The sequence below is a fragment of the Lotus japonicus genome, chromosome 5, assembly GCF_012489685.1.
Source record: "Lotus japonicus ecotype B-129 chromosome 5, LjGifu_v1.2".
NCBI classification, from domain to species: Eukaryota; Viridiplantae; Streptophyta; class Magnoliopsida; order Fabales; family Fabaceae; genus Lotus; species Lotus japonicus.
In genome coordinates this window covers 31,091,494-31,114,079 of record NC_080045.1, presented here as the reverse complement: position 1 = coordinate 31,114,079, position 22,586 = coordinate 31,091,494, and the positions used below count along the sequence as shown (strand labels likewise).

Below are 22,586 nucleotides of genomic sequence, written 5' to 3'. Positions count from 1 at the left end.
CAACAGCTGTTACTACTTGAGTTATCATTTGTTCCAGGTTACTCTCTTTTCAAGTGGTCGACGAGTCCGGTGATGTGTGTGCTCTGTCTAATCGGGCTCTTTTTTGTCTTGGGCGGGCATGTTTCTTATTGGGGTTGAGCATGAGTTTGGTGGGTTGTTAGTGTGGTTGGTTGGGAAATTTGGTGTGGGCCGGTTTTCATGCTCTTGTTGTGCTCTAGTTGTCCAAGCTTTTCGTATGCTGGTCTTCTAGAGTGCTATAGTTTACTCTAGTTTTCTGGTTCGTTTCCTCTTTTTTTGTATTTGGGTTTAGCACCTCTTGTGCTAAGTGTGAATACAATATTTGGCTTATCTAAAAAAACTTAAGTTATCATTTGGACACATTTATAAAAGAGGATAAACGTGAAAATCGTCCCCGAACTTTTAGCGAGATCTAATTTTCATTCTCGCCAGAAAATCTTCCTATGACACCCTCAAACTAGGTTTTTTTTTTGTCAATACAATTCCCCCAAATTGAACATCCTAAATTGAACACCCTTCAAGAAATGGGCTTTGCCAATTGGACTAAAAACCCATCTCATTTCTAAAGCCCAAAAGCCCTGATAAATGCTGGTGGCTGCAACGAAAGCTAATTATTCCGTCAGCAGCTCCGCATCTCTATTTCTCTGCTGCTGCTCCTCTTTCTCCTCCTTCCTCACCTCCTCCTTTCTCTCCATTCGATCTCAGTTCCCAATCGTCTTTCCATTTCGTGAGTTTCTTTTCCCATTAACTCTCTATATTTCGTTTTCTTTTTTAATTGAAGCATACCTATCAATCACTGTGACCCACTTTTGAATTCTGAGTTTGTCAATTCTGATCTTTTTGTTAGATGATTAAGATTGTGTTTGCGATGTGGGTTAATGAGATTGCTGCATTTCCTGTTTACACCACTCTCTCTTACCCTTGATTTTTATTCTTGTGTTAGTGTTGTGCGTTCTAGCATATTTGGTACTGAAAATCCACAATCTTGTGAATGCAACTGAGTTAAAGTCACTTTCTCTATCCTATAATCATTTTTTTCGGTACCGCGAGTTAGGGAACTATTATGAGATCCTTGGGTCATTGACATCTAATGATTATATCACATTTTACTTTTGTCTTGGGGTTCTATTTGTTGGCAGTTGTACAAAGAACATGTCAATCAAACATATTCTTTGATGCATCAAGTTCTAAGATTATGCAATCTCTTCCTTATTCACTTTTGTCAGTAGATTACATGCCTGTTTATAGAGGGTTTTGATTTAAGTCATTTTTCTTGACAGATCATCTCACCACAATTTATAATTTAAAACTTTCTAGCATTCCTCCTGGCAAATTTTATTGGAGTTCAGTTTTTTTTTATTCTTCATTGTGGAAACTTTTGGTATTTTTTTACTTATAGCTATTTGCACTTGTCTGGTGATGCTGATCTTATTACTGTCCATAAGCTTATTTATTGAACTTTATCTTGGATACTTGGTTGTATGTATTTAGTTACTTATCTGTTATCTTTTCTAAATGAACAGTTGTCGCTGTTGATTGAGATGGCAGGATCTGTTATTCAGCAGTTATTGAGGAGAAAACTCCAATCACTTTCTCCTGTAAGCATTAGCTCCTCTCTTCATCATAATTTTATACTTCCATATCTATTTATTATTCGGGTCCTTGCAGTCTGGGACTTGAAATGGAGACCTTAGACTAAAACTTGAAGGTTGGGGAAAAAAGATTTGATGTTATGCAAATTTGAGGGGAAAAGGGGTACATGTTTTTCTGAAACAAGTTAGAAGTTAGAGCTGTGCATTTTTCTTTTCTTATATTACTTGTTTGGCCAATATTATTTTCCAATTTATCCGACTTTTAATTAGTTGGTTAATTAATGTTGCAATACTTTTGAAAAAGATTTGCTTTATCACCATATCATTGTAGATAATGTGAAAAAGCATTTTACCAATTTTTTTTCTTTTCTGTAAAGGTCATATATGAAACAGTCTCCATAGTATTATTATGCATAAAAAGTGTTTGTGTATGAAAATCTTTGATTGAAAGTTTGAAACTAAAATGTTCCGTATTTGTCAAATTTATAGATCTTTCTATGTCTTAAATGGGTATTTGACAATCGACTAGAAATGATCATTTTTTTCTTCAGAAAGAAAACTCTTACATTGTACAAAAAAATGATATGCAAGAAAAAAGATACCATTTTATTCTATCAAAACCAAATTTCAAATGGTTTCTCCTGAAGTCTTGGGTCTTTCTTTAACCTTTTTAATCGGACTATGATCCAATTTTCTCATCAGAACCTGTATCAGTCCTGAATCAAAAGAATTCAAGTCCTGGATATAGACTGTGTACAAAAGTGAAAAAAAAAAATATAATGGTCTCTAGGCAATTCAAGAGTGTCTAATCTCTCCCAAGTCCAAGCCAAATTCCAGCCTACCTCACCAATCATGCTTCCTGCTTTTATATTCCCTCTCCCTACAACCGGCCACACGCGCCACTCCACCCAACTACTGCCAATTAGACTGTTAGTGCTTCCACTCTCTCTGTCACACACACACACAAACATGGGTATGATCTGGTGCATCATTCCTCTTAGCTCTCCGTAAGATCTGGATCAATCATAAGATTGTGCTAAAAATGATAAGTATCTGAATATTTTTCTGCTGTTTTAGCATTTGGTACAGTATACCAGTGTTGTCAATAGCGGGCTATAGCGCCGCTATCGCGGCGCTGCGTGGCGGAGCGGCAGCTGGGCGCGACACCGGTGGCCGTAGCGGTGCGGGAATCACGTCGCGGTCGTAGCGGCCGCAATCGCGGCTGGAATCGCGGCTGTTTAGGGGCTATAGCGGCGCGATCTGATTTGGGGAAGGGGATGAAGTCGAAATTCCGATTTTGACCCTACTTAGGTTAAAAAAAATGAGGGCAAAATTGTCTTTTCCCCTCAATTAATGAAATTTCTACAGCTGTTTCCCACTTCCCCCCCCCCCCTTGCTTCCTCTGTCAAAACCGTACAACTCTTTTCTCTTTTACGCTTCTTTCTCTTCTATTCTTCTTCATCTTTTACCTCACGCTCCTTCTTCCTCTTCAAACTTCTTCTTCTTCTCCTCCACACCCTCACCACTTCCAGCGGTTTTCCGGCAGGTTTTCTGTCGTTTGGAGGTTCTGGGCCTTCTCAGAACAACACTGGTTTGAAGTGTGGCCAATAAAGAGGAAGACCTCTATCTAGAGGATGATGATTGATTAAGAAGCCTTCACTTGATGATTTATGTTTATATAAGTTAGAACATTGCTGCCTTTTGTATACTAGCAGCTAGTAGTATGAGCTTTCATTTGATGTTCATGGTTTTAGAAGTTAGAAGTAGAACACTAATGTCTACTTACAAGCTAGAAAGTTTTGTTTTAATCACTAATGTCTTTTTGTAGCTAATTATGAGTGAAATATAATTTCAGACTTCAATTATATTTATCATTTTTGAGCAGTCATACATATATATATATATGTGAGAAAATGAGAATAAATCACGACCGTTAGATCTAATCATGAATGGTTCAGATTAAATGAAATTAATGATCATGTGATCATTTAAAAAAGTCATGTGACTTTTTAAAAAAGTCGCATGACTTCATGTTTTAATCCAGACAATTCATGATTAGATCTAACGGTCGTGATTTATTCTCATTTTCTCATGTAAGATCATCTTGCTCATAAGATACATCCTCTATATATATATGTGTAGTATGATTATATGTAATATATATATAAAAAATCTGCGTAGCGGCCGTAGCGCTACCCGCTATAGCGCTATAGCCCTTTTTGGGCTTGCCGCTACGCGACGCTATCCGCCATTAACAACACTGCAGTATACATGTGTCTTAAGTCTTAACCATTTGTCATTAGTTTGTGACTTGGGGTAGCTTTTATAGAAGCATATCATTCTGTTGCAATTTTGTCTTGCTGCTGTTAGTATGCTTGAAGGACTATTGTGAATTTAAATTGTTGTGACTCGCTATTTAATAACTATTTAATTCATAATTATATTACGAGTTTAAATTTTGTCTATATGTTACTCCCTCCGTTCCTAATTATAGGACCTAGTTTTAAATTTTTCATGTTCCTAAATATAAGACCTTTAACAATAATCTAGTAAAAAGTATTCTACTCTCCCATATATACCCTCACATTTATTGTGTGTTTTCAATTCCCAAGTTTTGATTACCACTTACCATTAATTAGTGAGAGAAAATAACAAAGGGTAAATATGGAGGAATGTATGCATTTTTAAAAAACCAATACACTAATTGGACATATTTAATGTTTTCTTAATAAGCGCAATTTTTTGTATTAGGTCTTATATTTAGGAACGGAGGGAGTAGTGTACAAGTTCTTGCACTATCAGTAAACAAGAAAGTGCATCATCATTGTGGTATTAGCAGGAAAATCTCTTAGCACTTCAGGGGACATCATATGGTTCACTGATAATATAAAAGTTTTCACACTATCAAGGGGATCAAAATTAAATCAGTAGTAAATGCAAATCTGTCTTCAAATTACTCGTTTTCCACATCATTTTGGCTATTAAGTATACATATTTGAGAAGTACTCCAGATGGATTTGTCTATGTCCTAGCTTCAATCTTCACTAAAAGGACTACTAAGGACATTGCTCCAAGTCCAAGCCATTGTTGAACATATTGCAAAAACCATTCTGCTGAGTGGTACAGTGGACGTACATACCTGTTCATGCCAAAAAAAATTGAGGAGTTTATAACAGCTTGTGTTCCATGGAATAGTTGTGTCTTTCCCTAACAGCTGCTATATAATTATTGCAGAATCCTTCTTCTATGTCATCCATTGTCACAAAGAACAATGATGCTGGCTCAACTGGCAGCAGCTCCATAAGAGCCCTCGCATTAATTGGAGCTGTTGTCTCAGGGTTTTTGGGTTTCGCGACAACAGCATCAGCTGATGAAGCTGAGCATGGCCTGTCATGTCCAAGCTATCCATGGCCTCACGAGGGCATCCTCAGTTCATATGACCATGCTTCGTGAGTCTAACCTGAATTTTCCCTATATTTTCCTTTTTTACTTTTTGCCCCACAGAATCATTTGCCATGTTAGGGCCTATGTGCACTAAAACTGTTCTCTGTTGCATTTTAAAGGCAAATTAGAGCCAGTTAATTATAATTACATGTTTATAATTATTCCTTAGGCTAATGTTTGGATTGATGGAACATAATGGAATGAAACAGAATGAAATATAATGGAATAGAGTGGAATGAGATGAAATGGAATAGAAATCTCGTTTCATTCCTTTGATATTTTATGATGGAACGTAACAAATTTACCACTCCATTATTTTGATAATGGATGTAGATGAAACACAATGGATTGTAACTGTTAGAAATCCTAAGTTAGAACCACACAACACCACAAAACCTTAGGCTTAAGGCAATGGGTGTGTGTGTTCTTTATTATATATGCACTTGTGCACTTGCTAATCTTGGCAATGTGGGACTTCTTTGAGTCACCACTTTATTATCTCTATTACTCCCCCTCAATTGGGACTCCATCATTTTTTTTTTTTGCCTGTGCCTTGCACTCCAGCGGGAACATCAGTGGTCGTCGGACTTGTGCTCCTTCGTCTGAGTCTGCCTTTCGACTTTCTTTGTCTGGGCTAGTACTCTAGCGGGAACATCGGAGTTCCTTGGACTTGTGCTCCTTCATCTGAGTCTGAGGTCTTGGCTTGCGCAAATGGGACTGCCATTTTTGCTTTTTTTTTTCAATCTTTTTTTTTTACTTTTTTTTTCGGATTTTTTTTTTACGTTTTTTTTTTTTTTGAAGCGGAAGTCATAGCTTGGATCAGACCAGCTCTGATGGTGACTCAAAGAAGTCCCACATTGCCAAGATTAGCAAGTGCACAAGTGCATATATAATAAAGAACACACACACCCATTGCCTTAAGCCTAAGGTTTTGTGGTATTGTGTGGTTCTAACTTAGGATTTCTAACATGGTATCAGAGCCAATGGTTGTTTGACCATGGGTCTGGGCCCCTATCCTAGATCCATTTGTTGTGGAGACCTCCCATATTTGGGCCACCAGTTTCATTCCACGCTCCAGATGTTCTACACTGGGCGTGAGGGGGTGTGTTAGAGTCCCACATTGGCTAGAGATGTGGCCAATCAATTGCTTATATATGGTTGTGCAAACCTTAACTCTTGAGCTAGCTTTTGTGGTTAAGTTAGGCCTCCTTCAGTAACTTATTCATTCCTTCATTACACTTACTTTAAAAGCACTAATATTTATGTGATAAACATTTCTATTTTCCTGCATTTTACCTTTACTTGATATTATACTATTAAATCTCGTATCTATGTAATCAAATATTTAAACTTAATATAAATTCATAAAAATTTAATCTGAAAAATATATTTTTCCATGACATATTTTGAAAAAATTAATTTTAAGCTAAACTAAAATGTCACAGCTGAGAAAAATTGTCTAATCAATGATGACATCAAGTTTGGTGGTTATTTTGTTTTGGTAATTGTTTGCCTTATATGAATTTTGTAATTTTAACGTGAAGTATTTGGTTCGAAGTATATTTTCTTTTTTCCTTTACCTTCTATATTTAGATTTTTTAATGTGGATCTTATCTTCTAATTCATTTATTTTTTTTTTAAATTACCTTACAACATACAAGAAGTTGACACGTAAAAATAAAAAGTTGTTTGTTACAGAAGCAGAACTAACCACTTTCGAAAATAAACATTAAAATATATTAATAATAAAAATATTTACTATGACACATCCTTGTATAAAGTTTAAATCGATGCAACGAAAAATAAAAAAAATAAAAAATAAAAATATTAGGAAATATTTTAAAAAATTATATACAAACATTGTAATATATGTTTTTATGGCTAGCTCGTTTATATAAACAGTTACGCCTCTGGTCTGGTTGACTAGTAATATTTACATTTATTATTTTTATTATTATTATTATTATATAAAAAGATAATAATTAAATAAAACTGCATCATATAAAAATAGAGGGAGGGTAAAATATCATGTATAACAATACGTAACAATGGCCTATGTATAGCGTATGAGAAGAAAGTTAGAAAATATTTGAATATATAATATAGGTAAGGTTAGAAAACTAAGTCAAGGTTTTTGTAGTGATAAGCGTTTCCATTCCATCATATTCCATCCAAAATGGTGGCAAGTAAATTGATGGTAAGTAATGAAATGTTGTACCGTCCATTCTGTTACATCCTCATGTAACAAAAGCAAACTCTGGATCATAATAACATTTCATTCCCCTCCACCACCTTCCCATCAATCCAAACATGACCTTATTTTGATTTTCATTTTCATCTCAGGGCTTTCTCCTGAGCCAGCCCAGAACTCATAATAGAAGTATTATATTGTGGTGAATATGTATTATTCTCTTACTGCTCTATACTACTGTCATATTCAAATCGAATTTCACATATATCATAATTATTACTGATTACATTCTCAATGCATTCATCTAATTCTTCATGAGTAGGATTCGTCGTGGACATCAAGTTTATCAACAAGTTTGTGCTTCCTGTCATTCTATGTCTTTGATATCATACCGTGATTTGGTCGGTGTTGCTTATACTGAAGAAGAGGTAAAGGCTATGGCTGCGGAGATTGAGGTGGTTGATGGCCCTAATGATGAGGGTGAGATGTTTACACGCCCTGGTAAACTCAGTGATCGCCTTCCTCAGCCATATGCAAATGAAGCAGCTGCTAGGTTTGCTAATGGAGGAGCCTATCCTCCAGATCTAAGTCTTATTACCAAAGTAATGTCAGTTGTCTGCTAGTAACTTTGATTTTCTATTGTATGTATACCAAAATGTCGTTACCTTTTGTATTTTCAGGCTCGGCACAATGGTCAGAACTATGTGTTTGCCCTTCTAACCGGTTATCGTGATCCCCCTTCCGGTGTTTCGGTAAATTTTTCTCTAAACATCATTTGTAAAACTACACTCTACTTATCAACCGAACTTTGTGCATTGTGCAGAAGTTGTGATATGAAAGTTGCTAGACCACTTGATGGGTGATTCAGATGATGGGTAGTCGAATAGTTATGTGTAGGGAGGGACCAAGAAAAATTATAGGTTCAACCTTTAAGAAGCATTTAGAATTTAATATTATTATAAATGATTCATAAAGAACATTATGAAGCCAGTTGATTCATATTGCCAACCCCACAAAATGAAAAAAGGCTAGGTTTTTTGTTTCTACTTACATGTACTAAATATTTAGAATTTACAAGAATTCCAACCTGATGAGAAAAGGCTAGGTTTGTGGTTTTAACTTAGCATGTAAATCAAGTTATCAGCCTTGCTTGTCTATAGATATTTACTATGAGTAATGAAGTTCATTATACGTTCTTAACTTTCTAATTCTCGTAAATTCTAAATATTTAGTCCAAGTTCCTCGTTATTCTGTCCCCAAATCAGTGTGTGAATACTGTGCTTAAAGTAAATTTTGTTGATGATTATCTTTTAAATAATAATGTAGATTAGAGAAGGACTGCACTATAATCCTTATTTTCCTGGCGGGGCCATTGCTATGCCTAAAATGCTTAATGATGGTGCTGTTGAGTATGAAGATGGTACCCCTGCTACAGAATCTCAGGTACTTCTATTTGTTGCCGATTGATTTCAGTGAATCTTATATCGATGAACTTGGGAAAAATGAAGCAATACTTTTTCTCCTATTATGTTTTGTTGCAGATGGGGAAAGATGTTGTGTCATTTCTGTCTTGGGCTGCCGAACCTGAGATGGAAGAGAGAAAACTGGTTTGTTTCCTTTAATTCCTTTTTTTCTACCTGAGCAAATGAAGGAAGTGTTTTATTTTCTAAGGATATTGCGACTGAATGCAGATGGGATTTAAATGGATATTTGTACTATCACTAGCATTACTTCAAGCTGCCTATTACCGCCGCCTTCGGTGGTCTGTTCTAAAGTCTCGCAAGCTGGTTCTTAATGTTGTCAATTAGCTGCCTTCAAGCTTCACTTTTCATTTTAGGAAAAATTATTTTGTGGCAATGATTGTCAAATATTATCATGTCAAATTTGTTGACGGGCGAACCTGAAGCAGATTCTGTTTATGTTTGAGATAGAAATAAAGTTGTTGCATTGTATGTGAGATAAGTTACTTCACTTTTTCTCCCCCTTCTTAAACCTGTGTATTTCTTACATTCTCTAGGACCCTTGCACTCTTATTTTGACGAAATGTGAATTTTCATAATAATTGATCTGTGGTTGGGTTTTATTTTGGTTATGTTCAAAAAAAGGGTAGAAATAAAGGGGATGATTCTGGTTCTGAATTTAGCTATTTACAGAAACTAAGAATAAAAGAGTTCTATTGATCAGGTCCTTTCGTTGAATTGAATACGGGCTTATTTGAGTCTCTACTAAAAAATAAAGTAAATAAACATCATGAAGTGCTATTTAGTTTGCATCTAAACAGGTAGAAATATAGAATTCTCGACAAGCCAGTGTGGCCTCTCACCTCTCCCTCAGCCGATAGTGAACTAACTGTCCCTCTCGTTGATGAGATAGAGAGCCTTGCTTCATGGCCTTCAATTAGCAAAGTTTCTAGAATCTAGTGGCTGATGCAGCTACTTCAGCTGCATTTTCCCATAGCTGTCTTAAATATCATGCTAAAGCCATAAGTTGCAATTTTTTCTCCCCCAATGTGTTTAATTTTAAAAAATACCCCTAAAATATAAGTGACGACTGACGGAGATAGATGGGACGGATGGGTAATATTATTTATGGTAAGGTTTAAATATGTTAGAGGTTTGATTTTGTATGTAAAATCAAATTGGGTCCCTGAAAAAAATCTTCAAAATGTTATTCTTGAGAATTATTTTTTAATCAAATTAAGGTTAAAGTGTGTTTTCTGCTTATGTGTCTCGAATTTTACACAGTCATCACTTTCACATAGGATTAATGAGATGATGTGGAAGTGATGACTCAATTTGATTCCTCCTACAAAGTGAGAGACCTCAAACATATTCTTTCGGTAATTAACAAGTGTTTGATTAGAGGGGATACAATTTTTTTTTAAATAATACGGGTAAAATTTATTTACTAAAACTAGGTAAAAAATTGAAATGACCATTATGGGGTAGTTTTGGCCACATAGAATGGTGATGTGGCTGCAAAGTGCAATTCATTTGGAGTGGATCGAACTGTACAGAGAAAATAATCCAAACAAGTCACAATTATCTTGTCTTAAATTTTGTGCAGTAAAGAATTCGCATGGCATCATGCGAATATATATATATAACTGCACTTTGAATAATAGAATGTGCGATAATAAGTTGTCAATTTGGCCCCAAGCCCTTGGGTTATCCCTAAGCACCCTGTCTTGGCCATAAGCCACAATGTAACGCCCCGAATTTCAGGTGTCATTTTAGTAACCTATTAAAGTAAATATGCAATATTTTCCAAAAGAATGTATAAGCACGAGTATATTTTTTTCTTTTCAAATGTATTTTCAAAACATGTCATGCATACTCCCAACTACAAAGGGATTTACATCAAGCCTTGAACAAGGCGAGTACCCGAAACCTCAAATATAAATTTCTAAACCCGTTATGCAAGCTTAAACCAATAATGGTTAGCTCTCTAACTCAAGACTCTAACTCTACACCCGACTATATTCTTCAAGTCTTCCACAGTTCTTCAAGTTCTCCTCTTCGACTCGTACAAAGGTCAAGCTCCATCGAAGATTCTCCATCGCCTAATAGCGTTAAGCGCCCAAACAACAAGTAACAAATAGAAAGGGTTAACTCCATGCAATTACCATGTATAAAAGAGAAAATCATGCTGTTCAAATTTAATTACCTGGCATGGTAAATAACTAGCAACATAACTCAACTCATATATCATCAACTTACACATAGATTAACTCAGATAATAATAACCTCGACAATGTAACATCAAATCAGATATCAATAAACCAATAACTAAAAACCAACAACATAGGGTCAGGTGTTAGTTCCCTATAATGCAACTATATGCTTCTACCAAAATGGATCGATCAATATCGTCTCTCAAGACGGGACAAACATGTGGAACGACAACCACTGAATGTCACTTAATATCGCCTCACAAGACGGGACAACCATGTGGAACGACAACCACTGAATGCCACTTAATAACGCCTCAAAAGACGGGACAACCATGTGGAACGACAACCACTGGATGCCACTTAATAACGCCTCAAAAGACGGGACAACCATGTGGAACGACAACCACTGGATGCCACTTAATAACGCCTCGAAAGACGGGACAGACATGTAGAACGACAACCACTGAATGCCACTTAATTCAGCCCTATATGCCAAAATCAATCAACAATAATCACGTCTTATCCACTTGAAAGCAGTAATGACGGAAACCAGTAAACGGCCGAAGCCTCTCAGAAAACGGAGACACACATCTCAATAAGTTTACTCGGCCGAAGCCTTCAGAAAACATTTGGCACAAGCCTCAGAAACAGTCAACATAAGCAAGCATACAACATTGCAAGCATAATAATCATAATCATCTGTCAATCAATATAAACATCTTCATCTCAAACGCATGCAGTGCGATAAAATCATGCAAGACTCGAGACGCACTAAAACTGAGTTACCCTTACCTTCGTGAGTAGAAGTTGGGCATGGAAGTTGTGAACCTAGAACAAGGAAACACAATCATCAACACAAGCTTCACTAGGAGCAACACGATCCACTAATACTAATCGAAATCGTAAAGAAAACCTCTAAAGCTTCAGAGTTCCTATTTAGGCACAAATTGACAACGGAGACTTCGTTCGCTAAAACGAGCATAACTCGAGCTACAGAACTCGGAATGACACGAAATCAGCGCCAAAATTTCGACAATCGAAAGAGTTACGCAATGGCTCAGGTCATAGAGACCCAAAAATTATTTTTGGACACGGTACCCAAGCAAATAGGTTTCGGTCACTATGGAAAATAGGGTTTTCGAACTTTTTCTTCGATCTAAATCAACTCCTAGGTATTCTTAGGCGATATCTAGGCCAGGGAAACTCTCAGAAAAATTATCGGATCGAAAACTGTCGCAGGGGTATTTTGGTCAATATTTTTAGCTCGGAAACTCAAAATCAGAATTTCGAAAAACAAATTGGATGAGCGTGATCCTAACGACATTTATAACAACTAATCCTACTGACGCTAAGCTCAGACGAGGGTTTTTATTTCAAAAAGCAGAACCTCAGCATAAAAATGGGTTTTTGAGCAGAATTGAAACTCGGCGGCCTTTCGGCGAGATTCGGCAAAATGTAATCCGCTAAACATGCTCAGGGCCACGTAGGGAATAAGTTTAGACACTAAAATCAAGTTATTTGGACAGTTTTACAAAAAGCTCAAAACTTTGAGCACAGAAAAACATAGAGAAAAGCGACAGAATTTACGATCAGAGGTAAGGAAAAGCATCATTACCTCGAGGCCTACGCGTAGCAACGAACAGAACGACGATCGGTCAAGAATTGGCAAAAAATCAAATCTCCTCCTTCCTCCTTGGATGCCCACGGCCGTGTGTGTGTGTTTGTGATTTTTTTTTTTTTCGTTTTTTTCATTTTTCAAAGTATATATAGGAAATTGAAAACGTGAGAAAATGATTATTTCGCGATTCCGATTTTTCCTACTAATTCCAACGTATTTTAGACACGATATTCTTCCCGCTGAATCTTCTAATTCTTCAAAGAAATATCAGTATGATTTTTGGTTTTCGAGACTTGTTTTTTAATTTTTACCGGCTTAAAATGCACTTTATGCACTTTATGATTTTGACCTCGGATGCAGAAACTTCCTTCTGAAGAAAGATTTGGAACATCGATTAGAGTGGGCGTACGCGGATGAAATCTTTATTTGAAGCTCCGAACAGGAAAATTCTTCATCGTAGGTTAATTTAATAGCTCTAGAAAAACCAGGGATTCAGTTTCGGCAAACCTCCGAGAATTAGAATCGGACGTTCGTACATTCCAGGGTTTCGTATCGAAACGCTTAACATGGAAGGATTAAGAGAAGTTCTAACACTTCTCTGAAGATTTTTGGAATTAGTTTCCATCGTGTCTTTAAGTGTAAATTAGTCGTTTACTAACGTTTTCTTCTTCATAATACTAATCCAAACATTAAACGAAAGTCAAGTTCCTCTCACGCTTACACATAATCCTATGTGTGAGTTGAAAATTAATTATTTATTTAATTCTAAAATCTTGGGTCTTACAATACTACCCCCCAAAAAGAAAGTTTCGTCCTCGAAACTTGATGTCAGAGGAACTCGGAAGTGTCATTCCCTCACATAACATTTGCTAAGCTATCCTCAAAGTCTCGTTTACCCTTAGGTTCTAGGTGACTCTCCCACATATAACAACCTCCAATCTGCAACTCAATGCTAGAACTTTCCGTCCTTATCCTTATCACTCCTATGTCAATCAAATCCTTTGTTTCCTACCCAAAATATGACAGTCTCCAGGTTTTACCCACTTAGGACAAGAATTCTCAGACTTAAAGTCTACACCTTTAATAAGTTTGGACCTCTATTGTCCTTTCTCTCTCTCACACTCCTCAAGTGAAAGACTATTTCTTAAAACTACAACTTATCCGCAAGGAGATTCAAACATTTAACATAAACCCATCTATCAACCCGACTAATCATCGATCCAATCCAATCAATCCTCCTATCATAGTCCATGCCAGCTGTGATTCCGAATATCAACCCCTCAATATTAAGTTGATCAGGCTCAATATCTTGCGGATGAAAATTCAGAAAAAACCCACTAGTAAGGCCAATGAGTCTATCTCATCAAGTAGTCACATCTAAACTAAGATCATCTCTCAATCTACTCAATCTCTAACAACTTCATCTAGAAGAAGTACAACCTTAATTCCTGGAACTCAAACAACACTCCATTATGTTTCATTCTAAGCTTCTATCTTCCTTACTAACATATCTGCACCAAAACAAGTTTCAAGGCTTAGAAACTGCTCTAAACCCTATATCATTGTCCTAATTAGAATGCACACAACAGTCAAAGGAATGTGCCTAATGCATACTTCTTTCCCTGTTCAACAACATATAGTCTCTACCTAGAATAACGTATAACAAAGCAAGCAAACAACAAGTACAGTTAATATTTCGGTGGGGGTACTAACCATCTAGTCAGAAGTTAAGGGGTTAGTGTTCAAGAAAACAATAACAACAAGAAACAACTAGTAGACAAAATAAACAATTAATCATATAATCTATATGGTAACACTCTGTCAATCGCTCAACACCCAGCCGATCAATTACAGAGTTCAAACAACCTAGAACAGAAGACCTATTCCCCAACAAGCTCTGGTTTCTCAACCAAAGCTCTGATACCACAATGTAACGCCCCGAATTTCAGGTGTCACTTTAGTAACCTATTAAAGTAAATATGCAATATTTTCCAAAAGAATGTATAAGCACAAGTATATTTTTTTCTTTTCAAATGTATTTCCAAAACATGTCATGCATACTCCCAACTACAAAGGGATTTACATCAAGCCTTGAACAAGGCGAGTACCCGAAACCTCAAATATAAATTTCTAAACCCGTTATGCAAGCTTAAACCAATAATGGTTAGCTCTCTAACTCAAGGCTCTAACTCTACACCCGACTATATTCTTCAAGTCTTCCACAGTTCTTCAAGTTCTCCTCTCCGACTCGTACGAAGGTCAAGCTCCATCGAAGATTCTCCATCGCCTAATAGCGTTAAGCGCCCAAACAACAAGTAGCAAATAGAAAGGGTTAACTCCATGCAATTACCATGTATAAAAGAGAAAATCATGCTGTTCAAATTTAATTACCTGTCATGGTAAATAACTAGCAACATAACTCAACTCATATATCATCAACTTACACATAGATTAACTCAGATAATAATAACCTCGACAACCACAAGGTAGCCATTGCAGTTGGGCTCGCGTCTACCAGCATGCCTTTCATCCAATTCCACAAATTATCCTCACGAAAGAGAGCTACATTCACATCGAAACCCGCACGCTGCGAGATACCTCGAGCCAAAGCGCAATCTATGAGGCAATGCAATGCTGTCTCTGGATGAACATTACAAAGAATACACACCTCTGATTCCGCCATTCTGCGTCAAAATATGCAAGAGTTCGTTGGGAGAACATGTACCTTTTTACATAAATATATTTATAAATAATTATTTGAGTAAAAATGTATGAACAAACAAATCCAGTCGCAATTTTTAAAACTAATATCATTATATTTTAAAAGGTTTATGATAATATATTTGATACTTAAATATGATATATATTTTATTATTTTTTAAATAAATTAAATTGAAAAATTGATTTAATCCAAACCCATGTGTATTATATTTGATTGAATGATATTTTTTTGGTGAATAAAAAAAAACATTTGAACTATAAAATTAAAAAAGTGGAGATGAATTTTCCCGTCAAAAACTTAAACCAATTGAATCCGCCAAAACCCTCTGTGCTTGGCACTGCCCAATTTTCACTTTCTGATGGAGAGGATTCACGTCACCGTGCGCGCAAGGCCTCTATCTCCGGAGGACGCCAAAACAAGCCTCTGGAGGATCTCCGGCAACTCCATCTACCTTCCCAACCACTCCTCCAAGTTCGAATTCGGTATTCTACTCTCCTTTCATTTCCATTCTCATTTTTTCCAACTTCGAAATTCAACTCATGCTCCTCCTCCTCCTCCGCAGATCAAATATTCAGTGACAATTGTGAGACCTCCCAAGTCTATCATGCTCGCACCAAACACATTGTCGAGGCCGCAGTTCGTGGATTCAACGGTTTGCAATTGCATCCATCCATCCATCCCTATTTGGTTTTTTTTCGTTGTGCTATTAACTTTTTTTGATAGACAAATGTAGTTGTTAGTAATGTTAGTAAATTAGTTCCTTCACCAGGGTTTGAACCCTGACCCAACCCTCATGTCCCCTAGCTCTTACCACTTGAGCTAACCCTCGGGGGTTCTGGTGCTATTAATTAACTTGGGGATTGTGACCTGAAGGTACTGTTTTCGCTTACGGACAAACAAATAGTGGCAAGACTCATACCATGCGAGGCTCCAAAGCTGATCCTGGAGTTATTCCTCGCGCTGTGCGTGATTTGTTTCAAATTATTCAACAGGTAAGTACCAACCACCCCATGCCCACCGCCCTCTGTTGTTAATTTTGCATTTTTCTCTACTGATAGAAGCTCTTTACTATCATGCGTGAATGGTTTTAATATGCTGTGAACTCTTTGTCAAAAGAGTGCTATTTTACAAGGTCATTGTGAAACTTAAAATGTTTATGTTTAATAGAGAGGCCAAACGTGGACATTGTTAAGTGAGTGGTATTTTACAAGGTTATTAATAGTCAAAGAGGCTGGGCACCTCCTTGTAATTAAAGATATCGGAGTTGTTGCGAATGTACCTGGGCTTGTAACTGTTAGTGAGCAGTGTTAGATATCTTGCAAATAGGTAGGATATCTTGTATTAATTTTAATTAGGTAGTGTAATCATGTTAAGTAGAGAAACAATAATATTATATACAATACACTCCACTGTGTAGTTGAAACTTGAAACCCACAACTTTCTCTACTCAAATGATCATTTGACAAATGTCTTTACTTACTAAGTCTTTGAGATGTCGTAGAATTGGTATATATAATTTATATGCTCCAGCGTGAGGGGGAGTGTTAGATATCTTGTAAATAGGTGGGATATCTTGTATTAGTTGTAATTGGGTAGCGTATAACTGAGTTTCTTAATAAGGCTTCGTGCTTTGGGCATCCAGAAATGATCTTGAAGTCTGTTCTTCTAAGCATTTCGATTATGGTGGTATTGTTAAATTTTATCAAATTTGAAGTGTCTCTCTTTGATATTACATAGTTTGTTAATATATCAGATATTGATTTTCATAATATGTATATATCATACTACTTTTTATTTTTTTTATTTAGGACGTGGATCGGGAGTTTCTTCTTAGAATGTCATACATGGAGATTTATAATGAAGAGATAAATGACTTATTGGCTCCTGAACATCGAAAACTGCAGATTCATGAAAATCTAGAGGTTATTTTTAAACGTGATAATTTCTTTTCTTTTCTTCTTGGTGAAGTTTACTCATCTCTAGTATTAAATCTGTAACCCTTAATATTTTATATCATTTTTCTTTGAAATCACAGCGAGGAATCTATGTTGCGGGGCTGCGAGAAGAAATTGTTGCCTCTCATGAGCAAGTCCTTGATCTCATGGAGTTTGGAGAATGTATATTTTTTCTTTTTTCTCATGTTTTACTTTTTATAAATTTTTGTCAGTTTCTTTTACGGCTTAAATTTCCTTTCACATATATCTGGAGGTAAACTTATTGAAATGAAAATGAGCCTCAGTTCAGTTCAATTTGATTACAATAGTTCCTTTCTTTGCAAGTTTTCTGTGTGATTTAGGATACTTCTGGCTATCCATGCAGTATATTTGTATTGATGAAGTATCTCTCAGGCAATTTATCACGGTCTCCCGAACATTCTGAACTGCATGCATGTGTCATTGTATATGCGACTAACTTGGTATTTCAAGTGCAACTAATTTTTTCCTACGTTATTTGCCTTTGTTTCAGCTCATAGACATATTGGAGAGACAAATATGAATTTGTACAGTAGTAGGTCTCATACTATTTTCCGCATGGTAATCAGTGTTTGTTCATATTTCACCTCTTTTTTTTGTTTTTTCAAATGCTTATGCTTGCCCCTTGGCCCTTCCACCCATTAATATATTGTGTTTAATAGATTATTGAGAGTAGGGATAGAAGTGAAGATGATAGCAATGGCAGCACATGTGATGCTGTTCGTGTATCAGTGTTGGTATGTCACTACAACTAACAATTTATCTTTCTCATTGGAAAAGTTTTTTACTCTTTCCATGTGGCATTTGGTCATTCAAATACATTACCCATGTGTCTTCCTCTCTCCTTCTGTTGTTTAACTGAATATTTCTGTGTAAATTTTCATATTTGTAATGATCTTATTTCTAGAATTTAGTGGATCTTGCTGGTTCAGAGCGTGCTGCAAAAACTGGAGCTGAAGGTGTCCGACTGAAAGAGGGTTCGCACATAAACAAAAGCTTAATGACTTTGGGAACTGTGATTAAAAAATTGAGTGAAGGTGCGGAGAGTCAAGGGTAAGTTTAAATGATATTTAGCTTTTCATGTTTCAATGCACCAAATAAAAAACAATCAATCATTTTATGCAGCGGTCATGTTCCTTATCGAGATAGCAAGCTTACACGAATTTTGCAACCTGCATTAGGGGGAAATGCTAACACAGCTATAATATGCAATATCACACTTGCACAGGTAAGATATCCATGCATTGTGTTTTATTCTTCATTCACACAATTGTGCCATAAATCCTTATTTTAACTCTCTTTCTATCCTCTGTAAACTGTTTTTTATAATTATTTAATATAAAGCAAAGCGCTAGCGGACGTCTTGTTTCTCTACCATTTGCAATAACAGACGAATGTAAATTTATTTCTTTCCTGCACAGTTGACATGGATTTCACAGTCCTCAAATTTCTATTGTCCAAAAATAGAATCTAAAATGCTTGCCATATAAAGGAGTTTCCTGTGCGTTAAAAAGATTTACAGTTACCTTAACCTTTTCAATAAAAAATATTGCTAATTCCAACCATTTTCAGTTTTAAAATTATCCCCATTCTGTACATTTCAGTTGTATCAGTTGTGGGTTGCTTCACTGGCTTGGGCATACATCATTTCCAGTTGTTTTATATATCACGTGATATCATCTAATCATGAAGCTTCCTAGCTATCATTATTCACTCAAGATCAATTCTTTCAATGCACAGTCTATCTCAGTTTTGTCCTTTAATATTCTTGCCATCTAGTTATTTCCACATTTTTGTCATGTGGCAGATACATACAGATGAAACTAAAAGTAGCCTCCAATTTGCAAGCAGAGCTTTACGTGTCACAAACTGTGCTACAGTCAATGAGGTTTCTTCTAAACGTTTCTCATATTTGGAGAGCTCTTTTATTTCGATTGTGATTTATTTATTATTATTATTATTATTTTGGTATCGCATGACATTTAAATGTAGTTTTCTGTTTGTTGGGTATTTTGTGCTCCCTGATCATTCATTATCTTCTTTTTAATGAACTTATTCTTCAAGAAAAGAGTATTTCATTGCATCATTTCTTGTGGGCATGTTCAATTATTGATGCAAAGATGTACTTACTATCTACGCTTCTAGTCCAGTTGTGTTTTTTGTCATAATTTATGATCTGGTTTTGCTTTGTTTCTGCTCCAGATTTTGACAGATGCTGCATTACTAAAGCGCCAAAAGAGAGAGATTGAAGAACTTCGTGCCAAATTAATGGTTGATCCAGTTTTCTGTTGCTATTTTTGTCTTGTTATTTGTATTTGATTAACATTTTTTTTGTTTTATCAAGTGTTGCTATAATTATATTCGGTATTTTCTTTAGGGTTCGCATTCAGAGCATTTGGAAGAGGAGATTCTAAACCTTCGAAATACATTATTACAGGTCTATGATTTTTCTTTCTTGTTTAATTATAAAAAAATTGTTTTGTATTCTATATGTCACAAACTTACACTGCTTTTCTTGCCAGACCGAACTGGAAAGGGAGCGCATAGCTTTGGAGTTAGAGGAGGAAAAGAAAACTCAAGCTGAATGGGAAAAGAGAGTAAAGGAGCAAGCCAAGAAAATTGAAAATTTGAGTTCAATGGTTTTGTTATCAAATAGGGATGAGAGTCGTGAACATATTAAAAAGGTATTTTTGATCAACTGTACTTTTTTGAGTGGGATGCATTTTTTTCTTTACTTTCCTTCCACTGATCATTAAATCAAACTATGTTTTGTTTGGGATACATCCCACTAATAAAACATCTTAGATTCTATTGAGTAGCTGACTTGTTTTAGGCTCATTATAGAGTATATGTATCTCAGATTGAGTTTTTGGAAAGACCTCTAAACTGACTAGGTAGAGTTAGTTTGAGATATGTAACTTATGGATGTCCTAATATATGGAAGCTTCCTTTCACTTTCTCTCAAACTTAAACTGGTTGATTAAGTTTTCATGCTTGCTCTGCAGGAGAAGAGGCGAGGTACATGGTGTCCAGGAAATCTTTTGGGGGAGCATCTAAGAGATGTAACTTGTTACCTTCTTGCCAATAGTTCATATTAGTTTGGATGGGTCTTTCTTTATATGAATTATGATTTGGTGTCTGCAATGTTGCCAATTTAATTATGCTTATTGTTGCAATCAAATCATATATTATTTATTGGGGCAAAAAACATGAACTTGTACTATCCCTTAGGGAGGCAAAGTATATAGATTTTTACCGTACAATATCATGTAGCAAGAGATACAAGCCTTGTTTGATTTCTCTTCCTATTTTAAAATTTTTAAACATTTTGAAAAAATTGTTTAGGATCAGTTTTTGAACTAAAAACATGTTGGTGGGAAGAAGATTTTTGAAAACAAGGGAGTTCTTTGGCTCTACATTTGGTTCAGAGTCACCACGGCTCAATCATCATCAACCACACACCACTACATCACCACGCAACCATCCTGAAATACATATTTCTCTATTCCCATGTTCAGGTCAACCCATCATTACCTCAATTGAGTCTTCATTCCACCTCTCCTTTCACTTCATTATGATAGAAATGGATGAGATAGAGATAGGGATTGAAGATTGAAATGGTGATTACAACTCTAGCATTTGAGAGGCAAGTCTCTCCACAATTTGACCCAATTCAAGAGTGAATCTCTTAACTATTACAATGACTTACTGAATAACTAACAACTGACTACTATTACAATGACTTACTGAATCTCTTAACTATAGGAAGACTAACAACTGACTACTATTACAATGACTTACTGAATAACAGACTCCCCTAACTAACTTTGGGCTTCCTGTCCCACAAACTCAGGCCCACAATCATTTCTCCTCTAATTTCTCCTATGATAAACTTCTGTAACCAGAGGCCTATATCTATCATATTTCACTGCTCCTTTCACTGTCATCCCTGCTTTGCAAGAGCACTTTGTCTTTGTCGTGTCACGTTAGCAAAGGCACCATGTCTCCACCATCGTGAATGTTTCCATCCATGGCCACTGTCTTCCTTCCATTGCTTTCTTCAGTTGCAGACCGCCGCAGCAGACTGGATGTCTTCCTTGTTATCATTCCGTGATTAGTTTTCTGCCTCCCTTCGTCTTCTGTGTTCCACTACACCTACCATCTCATTGACCCTTTTACTGCTGTTTGTTTCCTCTTCATTCATCCCATAAGCTGAATTTTCCTTTGCACTCTTTCCATTCTCTCTGCTGGTTTGGGCTCAGCCCATTTGCTCAGCAAGTGGCTGGAGAGTGTTTTTCCTACACTCTGGCCCAACGTATATCATCACCCTTGCCTGGATGCTTTCAGCCGTAATTCACATCTTGAAATGTATTAAAGGAGCTGCAAGAAAAAGACTAATAATTGAAAACTTGAACCATGCTCGAATTGTGGTATATTCAGATGTTAATTGAACAAGCTTTGACATGAGATCCACTTTTAAGCATTGTATATTCATTAGTGGTAATCTCATCTCCTGAAGAAGTAGCAAACAAATTATTGTTACAAGGTTAAGTGTAACAAAAAAATATTAATTATGCATCTATTATCTATGACCTCATTTGGCTTAAACAATTACTTTAGCATTTCACGAGAGGGCTAAGCACATTGAGGTAGATTGCTATTTTATCAGAGGTTTTATTTTTAGACATTAAAATTTGCTTTGTGACTTCAAATCATTAATTGGTAAGTGTTTTCACCGAGTCTTCTGGAAGTCCTCAGATAAGTTCATACATATCAAGCTTGTTGCATATCCTCTTGTTTAAAGTGGAGTTTTAGAAATAATATTAATAGGGAATCATATGTTGTACAGCTACATAGTATCATGTAATTACTGTTGTTAGGGTGACTATAAATGTTTGTATTTATTTCTATTTACATAATCTCTGTTGTAGACATGGAATTTAACATATGCCTCTCTTTTCCCTCTTTCAACCAAATAAAGTACCTCTATTATTTTCCACTCAACTCAACATATTATGACATTTATTTTAGACTATGGTAGTTATCTTATGCTTTTATCTTATATGTGTAATACTAGTTCAATTGTCTTCTACCCTACAGGTACACTCTAGCATCCAATCAAATGCTTCTACTGTGAAACTCATGAGACCTAAGCGAGACATGGGACCGCTTCTTCCTTTCCAGGAACTTGTAAATGATGTTTATGTGGATAATTCCTTTAAGCAAGAAGATAATAATACAGGTGATACAAATGAGAACTGCAGTCTACCAAACCCTTGTGCTTTATTACATGTAACGAATAGGAAAAGGGCTCCATCGCAGAAGAGAAGCTTATCTATGGTTTGTCATATCTTG

General features: G+C 36.0%; 2 protein-coding genes across 3 annotated transcripts in view; both read left to right on the top strand.

Annotated features, from left to right (window-relative positions):
• Positions 1–598: 598 nt before the first annotated feature.
• LOC130717793 (cytochrome c1-2, heme protein, mitochondrial) lies at positions 599–9,328 on the top strand. Its single transcript, XM_057568156.1, has 8 exons — positions 599–745; positions 1,542–1,616; positions 4,845–5,059; positions 7,568–7,847; positions 7,926–7,997; positions 8,572–8,688; positions 8,787–8,852; positions 8,937–9,328. Exons 2-8 carry the CDS (start codon positions 1,560–1,562, stop codon positions 9,051–9,053), a joined length of 924 nt encoding a protein of 307 aa, XP_057424139.1. The 5' UTR covers positions 599–745; positions 1,542–1,559; the 3' UTR covers positions 9,054–9,328.
• A 6,226-nt stretch (positions 9,329–15,554) lies between these two features.
• LOC130721030 (kinesin-like protein KIN-7O) overlaps positions 15,555–22,586 on the top strand; it is a 34,954-nt gene continuing 27,922 nt past the window's right edge. For both annotated transcript variants that reach the window (XM_057571754.1, XM_057571753.1), the window contains exons 1-15: positions 15,555–15,740; positions 15,821–15,910; positions 16,132–16,250; positions 17,067–17,180; positions 17,294–17,375; positions 17,725–17,792; positions 17,894–17,968; positions 18,139–18,284; positions 18,357–18,459; positions 19,039–19,119; positions 19,434–19,502; positions 19,609–19,668; positions 19,754–19,915; positions 20,237–20,293; positions 22,332–22,571. In XM_057571754.1, the coding sequence (XP_057427737.1) occupies positions 15,617–15,740; positions 15,821–15,910; positions 16,132–16,250; positions 17,067–17,180; positions 17,294–17,375; positions 17,725–17,792; positions 17,894–17,968; positions 18,139–18,284; positions 18,357–18,459; positions 19,039–19,119; positions 19,434–19,502; positions 19,609–19,668; positions 19,754–19,915; positions 20,237–20,293; positions 22,332–22,571 (1,590 nt within the window). In that variant the 5' untranslated portion in view covers positions 15,555–15,616. The remainder of the gene's footprint in view (positions 15,741–15,820; positions 15,911–16,131; positions 16,251–17,066; positions 17,181–17,293; positions 17,376–17,724; positions 17,793–17,893; positions 17,969–18,138; positions 18,285–18,356; positions 18,460–19,038; positions 19,120–19,433; positions 19,503–19,608; positions 19,669–19,753; positions 19,916–20,236; positions 20,294–22,331; positions 22,572–22,586) is intronic.

Excerpts from the sequence above, each read along its gene's own strand:
- LOC130717793 (XM_057568156.1), top strand. The coding sequence starts at position 1,560 with ATGGCAGGATCTGTTATTCAGCAGTTATTGAGGAGAAAACTCCAATCA. Across the intron at positions 7,998-8,571 it reads ATCCCCCTTCCGGTGTTTCG|ATTAGAGAAGGACTGCACTA; the intron begins GTAAATTTTTCT and ends ATAATAATGTAG. Across the intron at positions 8,853-8,936 it reads AGATGGAAGAGAGAAAACTG|ATGGGATTTAAATGGATATT; the intron begins GTTTGTTTCCTT and ends GACTGAATGCAG.